We start from the raw sequence: 8,482 nt of genomic DNA, 5'->3' as shown, positions 1-8,482 counted from the left end.
GCTCCTGGGTGGTTCCTCAGGGGTTCCACTGGACTTACTGTAAATCAGAAGCTGGACTTCACCACGTTGGATTTGAAGAATAAAAAACAACAAATCTGCGACAGGCAGACCCCTTCACCTGACTCTCAATTGATTTTAATCATGTGCTTCATGAGAGACACAAAACTGAACTACTCCTCATCATCATCATTATCAGTAAGTCCATCCAGCTGCTCTGAGATTGTAAACAGCTGGAGTGCCATCGCGTTATTGGATCAAAGTACAAAACTTTATTGTTTTTGACATTTTTGCCAGCAAAGTATCGATAAAGGTTCTTAAAAAATGAAAACACAGTGTTTGGGTTTTTTATACATTCTTTAATGGGGCTAAATGAACAGCACACAGTTTGCTTAAAAGATTTATTGATAAGGCAGCACAATACGTGAGTGGTTAGGACTGAAGATTTTACAGGACACATTTTCACCATAAAAATCTGTTGCACAGTAGGACCTGTTAGCTTAGCCAGACATCCTCAGACCCTCCTGACGTGGTCACACATGTCACCTTGTAAAAATAAAAACATTTAAAACATTCAATCGAGCGACCTGTCGCGCAAAACTAGGCCGGTAGTGTGCTTGGCCTTTAAACTTATAGCATATGTATTGCTGTGAGAGTCCACTAGAGGGTGCAGTGGAAAAAGTGATTTATAAAAAAAACCCTCCTGATTCGTGCAGCTGAGCTGATCATTATGCCGACCGTGTTTTGCAAAAATCGATAAAAAGGTTATGATCGATATCTTGTAGACTGTGCATGCAGCCACCTCTGTTTTTTTTCCCCTTTTCCCAAATTTTGCTTATGTCTGATTTATTTTTCACACGTAGGTGAATGCAAACTTCATCTAAACGCCTGCTGTTGGTGTGTATCCTGTGGATGGATACTCTTAATTTATGCTAACGTTACTCAGTGTGCTGACACGTCCATCATCCTGTTAATATACCTAATCCTTCTCATTAACCTGCTCTCTTCTTTTTGATTTATTATTAGTGCTGACTAGCTGCAGATGAACCACCACACAGGGAAGGCGGAGCATGAAGGTTGGCAGTTAGCGTCTTAGTCATCCTCCCTCACTGGCGTTACGTTTTGTTGCTTTTGTAGTGCTCTGTATTATGAGTTGAGCTGGGAGTTACCCACAGTCTTCAGTTTTTGGTTAGATAGGAAGCAGATGGTTGGTTCACAGCCTTCTTTGTCTTTTGTTTATCTGTTTTTCCTTTGAAAGTAACTTTATTTTCATTATTATAACAGCAGCAGCATGGTGACAACTCATATTAGGTTTTCTGTGTGCCTTTGAATTTGAAGTTATAACATGTTTGGGGGCTTGTCCGGGACACAGGACCTCTCATACCTTACAACACTGTACAGTCTATACAGCAGGTGTCTTCCTGTTTAAACTCTACTCTACCCCAAAGGTTTTTTCTCCTGAAATGACCAGAAAACTTGTTTTTGATATACGGTTTTAATAACAGTGATAAAATCATTGGATATGTTGTATATTTGAGATTCCTCTGTTGAACTGTCCTCCACCCTTCATTAATGACACATCCTCAGGTATAATAATTCCACTCCAAAATGGTGGAAATGTGCGCCTGTTCACTACGTTTAACTGAAGACAGCAGGGCATTCATCTACATAAACCTGCTGAACCTTTCAGTAGATTCAGAAGAAAGTGATCAGTGGGTAAAAAGTTGTTTCATCTGTAGGTAGTGCTACTGAAACCAGTGCAGGAATGAATAAAAGTGCAATTCCAACAATGGCCACTAGATGCCATCTCTAATTCGCATTCAAAAAGCACAATTTCATTGAGTCCTTTTTTGGTCTCTTTCACTAAATCTGAGGAAGTGTGCGGGTGCTCACATCTTCATTAATATCATGTTGAGGCTTTGATGTGTTAGCTTGGTTCACTGGGAGGAGTACAAAGCTTCTCTCTGAGAAGCAGAGCAGTAGATAGTGGCATACAAATGAGGTCAAGCATAGTACTTGAGTAAATGTGCTTAGTCCTCCACTGTGAGTGAGATGATAGGTTGTTCTGCCCTCAGGCGCCCCAGTTTGGTCCGGCCTGACCCGAGTGGACCTTTGGACTGGCCTGCTGCCAATTGAGCTGATGGAGCAGCTTTGGTCCCTGAATGCACCGCTTCGCTCTGATATGGAAAGTGGATTTATCGACCCCACAGACTGTGTGTTAAACACATCATGGCTGCAAGATGTGTTTGAAACATTTAGTTTTGTCCTCAAAGACAGGAACCTGTGTGGGGGTGAAAGATGATGAAGCCTCCTCCAGAGGAAGAATCAGATCCTTTGGCAGCATTAAGAGGATCAGCTGTACGGTAATCTCCCGGCTCACAGAGACAGCACCTTCTCCAAATCACTGTCTCAGTATTACAAAACTATTAGCACACAAGTCGCTGTAGCAGTATTCTCAGACATGGATGCATAGCCACAGTTCAGGTCCTTTTACTGTGCTTCTGTCTCAGTATTGATGGACTGTTTGTTTGCAGAAAGTGTAGCTTGATGCTTTTCTTATAGATCAAAGTCAGATGAATAAATCTGGGGCGAAAATCTTTGATGTTGAGATGTTGAAAAGATTTAAAGTTTTTCTGAAAGCTCGTAGTAATTAGAAGAATTATTACTATTAGTTATTATCATCATTATTATTATTGGTAGTTGTTTTTATTAATGCTGCTGTTAAAACTCAACCTCAGGTATCTCAACTTTCTGATTCTCAGTCCAGCGTCAGTGCGACACATTTTCTAAATAGTTGAAGCAGAAATTAGCAAAATGTTGGATGAAATGAGGTTCTCTATGGCAAAGGAATATGAAGACCTTGTTCCCACTGCAGTGGTGTTGGTTCCATACATATAGCACATACAAGAGAAAGACTTGGTGGCACCACAAACTCCTGGTCCAGGGGGACCTACAGCAGGAGGGGGTTGGCAGATGCAGCTCACAGAGTCCATCGTGACCTTCTTCACATGAAAATCAGCCAGGCTTCCTCTCTGTAATGTTAAACCTGTCCAAACGGCCAATCACAGCTCACTGCTTCCACGTTTCTCTCATTGGTTGTTCCCCGTCCGGCCCTCAATAATGATCAGTAAGACCGGCGTCAGGTCCATCAGGGTCTTCAGCATGTCCATGATATCTTCGTGGTCTTTGGCTCCCTCGATGAACTCCTCCAGGGTCAGCTCACCTGCAGGGTCAGAGGTCAGAATCCATAATTTAATAAACAAAATGCCTCTTAAACACAACACAGACCAAAATGTGGAAGAGCTGCCCATCAATTATATAGTGGGAAGTCGTTTGGGGTGTAGGTCGGATCTTCAACTGTGTCGTTTACTAATTATTTGGTTGATTGTTGGCTGTCATGCGACTTTGGTCCAGATCTGGCAGAGAGGAGTTACAGAGTTTACTATCTGAGCTGGGCTCAGCTGTCTTCATTACCTTCTCCTTTCACATCAATCCTCTCAAATATGAGCGAGACGATTTCCTCGGGGTCGATGTCTTTGTTCCGTGTGATGTCTTGGATGGCCTGCAGATGGAGACACCAAGGACAAATAACAAGGTTCTCAATAAGTTTCTGAATCATGAAGATGAGTCAGCATTCAGTAAAATAATCTCTGACTGAGCTTAACGTTTTGTATCGGTCAGTTTCAGGTTTTTTATAACTAGTAATGGGTACCGGTATCCCGTGCCATGATGGCACCGGTTGTGACATAAACGGTACTAACCAGACCGAAAAGCAGCGCACATTTCGGTGCTTTTTTTCCCCTGAGCTGTGATACACTTCTAGCCAATCATTTTACGTTTCTGAGGATAGTAGGCGGGGCCAGGTACGTACGTTCTTTTAGAGCAGAGCTACAGATTAAAAACGCCCAAGGTGAAGCGGTCAAAGTCTGGCTGTACTTCACAGCAAAAGATGCAAACTCAGCAGCAACAAGTGCTTTAAGCTGATACTGTGATACTGTCAAAGGAGGTAACACCTCAAATCCGATGAAACACCTGGCGACGCATAGCGTTTTTTTAAAAGCAGAGAAATGCGCTGTATTTGATAGCTTGCTGTGAGACCTCACACCGAGCACATCTACTGCGGGTGTGGTGCCCGTTATCAGACCCGGAGTTAGCAACATCCCCCAAAAACCCGAAGAGGAGAGTCCTGGCCCCTAGCCCTGCCAGTGTAGCAGAAATGATGAGGATGATGATGCAGCAGCAGCCGTTCTTCTCTGCGTGAGGAGCTTAATGTTGTTCGTGTGTAATTTACGTTGAGTAGGCTAACCACGTTATTACATTAATGCATGTAAGGTGAACTAGCAAACATCATCATAGCTACATGCGGCTGCCTTCTTGTTTGATGGCAGATACTCCCTTCACCCTGGCCAAAAAGGCTAAAATGACCAAAGAAAAAGTGGAAAACAGTTAAACATGAGAGGTTTTTGGACAAAGTTTGTGTTTTTTCCATTGTTTAAGCACTGCTTCCAGCCAAGAGTGATACCATATATGCCCCATAGCTGCAGAAAAGGCTAACATTGTTATCTTTTTACAAAAAAACAGCTGAACATGAGAGGTTTTTAGACCCATTTGTGTTCTCCATTCTTTAAGCACCGGTTCGAGCACCGTTTAAGCACCGGCACAGTTTCAAAACTACTGGTTTGGCACCGGTATCGGATAAAACCTAAACGATACCCATCCCTATTCATAACTGCTGCTGCAGGGATCGCTCAGTCCAAAGAAGAAGAACCAATGATGTCACGAGGTTCTTCTTCACCACCATGGCCGGTGAAAGCCTGAAACAAACACGTGTTCCTGTCAGGAGCGATTCAGCTGTAAAAGATCAAAGAATCCACGTTAGGATGCAAACAGAGGACCTGGAGGGGGCGTGGTGGTCTCACCAGCTGTTTGCTAAGTTGTTCATGTTCAGGTTGGAAGGAACCCTTTTATAATGCTAACTCATATTACGTATCTGACAAGTGAGCATTCGGCCACCAGTCTGGTTACTCTGCAGGGAACGACCAGTACTGTGGTTTAGCTCACGGTATCCGTGTCCGAGGCTCCGAGATTACCACCTCCAGAAGCTGAATCAGATGTTTCCGATGCTTTAAAGATGTCCTGGTAAATGTAATCTTGTTCTCCATGTTCTCTGGTCCACGACTGGTCAGAACACAAAGGGAACGGCTTGTTCCACTTTCAGCAGTTTCCTTGACTGATTGATTGAGCTCAGAGGATTAGCAGCGGTCTAAGTTCAGAGCTAATCCAGCCCTGTTCTCTGTGCTGCTGATTCAGGATCCATGTGGAGAGGGACGCTCTTGATTTCAGTCCAACTTTCCTGTAAAGCTGGAAATATTGCAGATGTCTAGTGTGTGAGTTTGAAACCAGTTTTCTATAAATACATAAACCTTTCTGTGGGACTAAGACAAAATGTAATTGCTGCACCGACCTTAAAAGACACCATGACATCATTTGAAGCTTGAAGCAGTCGACACAGTGTCAGCGGGATTAAACTGTCTTAAGATAGAAGCTGAGCAGGCAGCATTAAAAAGCTCAAAGACAGGAGAAGATTAAGCCTGTGTCAGCGTGGTGGTCCGTTCATTACCGTGAAGATGGTCTCCAGCTCTTCCTTGTCGATCTTTCCGTTGCCGTCCTGGTCGAACAGTTTGAAGTACCACTTCAGTTTCTGGTTGATTTCTCCCTTCAGCATCAGGCTGATGGCTGCGATGTACTCCACAAAGTTAATGTAGCCATCCTGCAGACACGAAGCAGGGAGTTAAAACCGCACCAGCGAGGGGGCGTTCAGGGACATCCTGTAAGATTCACACCTCAGTTTTAATATGGACGTTTGTTCAGCTTCACAAAACCAAAGCAGAGCAAACGTGACAGACAGAGAGTCTGATGCTGTGGTTCAGCTGTGCAATAATTCTGCACATTAAAAACTGTAGGTTTATGTTACTGTAATACTTACAGGGGTTTTATGACCAGTTTCCACAACAGCAAAACTCGTAGATGAGACTAACAATCATCAGCATTCTTGGGTTGCACATTCACCGATCATCTGACACTGAATCCCAGCTCCTGATTGGTCAGACTGCGGCTTCAGTCCATCACGTGGTGCTCAGTTTGAGGACTCAAAGTGCTTTTTTCACCACGCAGGTTGGAGGAGCCCAGGATCGAACCACCAACCATCCACATTATAAAACCACCTCCTAAAGTCTCCACACAGAGCTCAACCATTCATGCCTCCAGGCCTCTGTGGGAGGACCTCTTACACCTGAACATCCACCCAGTTCCAGCTTTATTGAAATGTGGACTACTTGTTGTAATAAATGGTTAAAATGCCTCCTGCTCTTTATATTTTACACATGTCGTTGCTGCAGGCTGAAGCCTTTAATCCAGAGGTGGCAGAAGTACAGATACCCGGGTTTAAAAATACTGCGGTAAAAGCTGAAGGGTGAAAAAGTACCGAGTCTGAAATGTACTCAGAGTCAGAAAGGACAAAGCGAACTGAACCTTGTGCTATATTAAGAAAATAAAATAATTTTAGTACATGAGATCATTTACCTGGAGATCTCCTACTGCCCTTCACCTGATCACAGCATCCTCACACACACAGCTCTGCATGCTGATGGAGCAGGAAGTCCTGCCTCTCCCGGTCGAGCGAGCGCTCTGCACCACAGAGCGATTTTAACGTTTCCATGAAAGCTTTGAGTTTAAAGACTCGTGTTCACAGTATGAGCAACATTTCACATGTGCTGACGTCTGGTTTCATGTTGACAAGAATCAACCTCCAGACTGAAACATGGAGCTGCAGTTCATCTGGTGTCCAGCAGGGGCAGCAGAGTCAGTCCCATAGACTGCCATGTTAAACCTGACAGCAGAATAAACATGTTTGCAGCCTGATACACAAACTGGTCTCTGTGGAGAACTTTTAAACTGCATTCAGAATTAAGGTTGGTGTTATTAGAGGCGTGGCCTCTGTGACTGACAGGTGGATGGTGGCACTTTGATGACATCATGTGACCAATAGCACGGCTGCTGTGAGTTTCTAGGAGTTTATTCGGACTGACTCTTACATGTAACCACGACTACACCATCACCTACGTTAATATTTCAAAACGAGGGATTTCTGATTTGAAGATTCATGTGGTCGCATAGCAACAGCTGCCCAGGCGACACACTGTCAACAGGTTTCTGTGTAAAACTTTATATTCAGCCTTGTATGTGAACATCGACCACAAGCTTCTGTGTCCACTACTTTAAAAACATAGCCTTTAGATATCTGATGACTGGTTTTGGTACATCCTGTATCCACAGTCAGATTTATCAATAAGGAAAGCCCGGTCAGCATTATTGATTTTTGATTGGGCTCATTCACAAGCTGCAGAGCTCTCAGCTCAGCCCTACAAGCAGTAGGTCGAGTTTTCTCTCATAAATCAGACGTTTTCATTTCAAAGCACGTCCCATGTAGAGTCTTTCTTTCTTTAAGCTGAGCTTTCATGTGACCTTTAACCCCACTTTAGTAACACTCGTCTCAAATTGATATCAAAGCCTCATAACCAGCTGTCATACTACCAGCCTGATATAACAGGTTATATGTCATTATTAGATGTTTTGGTCTAATAAGGTGCAGGAAAGCAAATCAGCTCTAAACCCGTCGACGTGTCACTGCTGTCAGATTACTTTTACTTTCCTGCAGAAGCCGCGTCCTATAAACATGGAAGAACAGGCTGGGCAAACTGACGTGGAACGCACCTCGTCCATGTCGAAGGTGAAGAAGACCTGCTCCACGTAGCGGTTGGCGTCCTCGTTCATGCCCTTCAGGTTGAGTATGGCCTTCAGCTCGAACAGCGTGATGAGGCCTGACGGAGACTCCTTCATGAACTTGTTGTACCAGTGGTGCATGTCCTCTGCCAGGATGTCGTCCAGGGTCGAGCCGTGGTTCCCCATGGCGGAGGAGACCAAGGCCCGGTGCGCTGCTTGTTAAAGGCGGTCTGCAGTCCTGCGATCCTCCTCAGGACAGGAAACCCCACAGAAGACGATCAGGCTGCAGGCGGAGGCTCGAGGTGGCCCACATCCAGGCTGTCGTGACTCTGCAGGCACCGAGCGAACCTCAGGACTCTGTAACCCTCTTAGGTCCTGCAGGAAGAACCAAAGAAGCACTGAAAATAACTCCCTAATGAGATCACCACAGGGCTGTGCTGTGGAGGCCGATCGAGGACAGGAGGGCGGGTTGGCCCTGGAAGCAGAATTATGTAACCGGCTCACCTGGCAGGCTGCGTTCACACAGAGAGGTTTCCCACGCAGGACGTTCCTCGCTGCTCAGCTGAGGGGAAAAGTTCAGAAACACACGAGAACCAAGGAGAAAGACGCCCACGCCAGAGAACAAGCAGACCACTGAAGACCAAGACCAGCTGCTCCCACGGTGCAGGGATCCAGAAACGTCTGTGACTATTTTTCTCCTTCT

General features: G+C 44.8%; 1 protein-coding gene across 1 annotated transcript; it reads right to left on the bottom strand.

The window, feature by feature from the left end:
• Positions 1 to 341: 341 nt before the first annotated feature.
• guca1d (guanylate cyclase activator 1d) lies at positions 342 to 8,153 on the bottom strand. The gene is made up of 4 exons (XM_085290012.1): positions 7,771 to 8,153; positions 5,618 to 5,767; positions 3,472 to 3,559; positions 342 to 3,220 (listed from the first exon to the last, which is right to left on the bottom strand). The coding sequence occupies exons 1-4, from the start codon at positions 7,963 to 7,965 to the stop codon at positions 3,087 to 3,089; spliced, it is 567 nt and encodes a 188-aa protein (XP_085146138.1). The 5' UTR covers positions 7,966 to 8,153; the 3' UTR covers positions 342 to 3,086.
• Between the last annotated feature and the right edge of the window lie 329 nt (positions 8,154 to 8,482).

This window comes from Mchenga conophoros, linkage group LG10, assembly GCF_057382185.1.
Source record: "Mchenga conophoros isolate Kocher_MC1m ecotype Shallow Benthic linkage group LG10, M_conophoros_male_GT1.1, whole genome shotgun sequence".
Taxonomy (NCBI): domain Eukaryota; kingdom Metazoa; phylum Chordata; class Actinopteri; order Cichliformes; family Cichlidae; genus Mchenga; species Mchenga conophoros.
The sequence above is the reverse complement of the archived record's forward strand: the minus strand, read 5'-3'. Positions and strand labels throughout refer to the sequence as shown.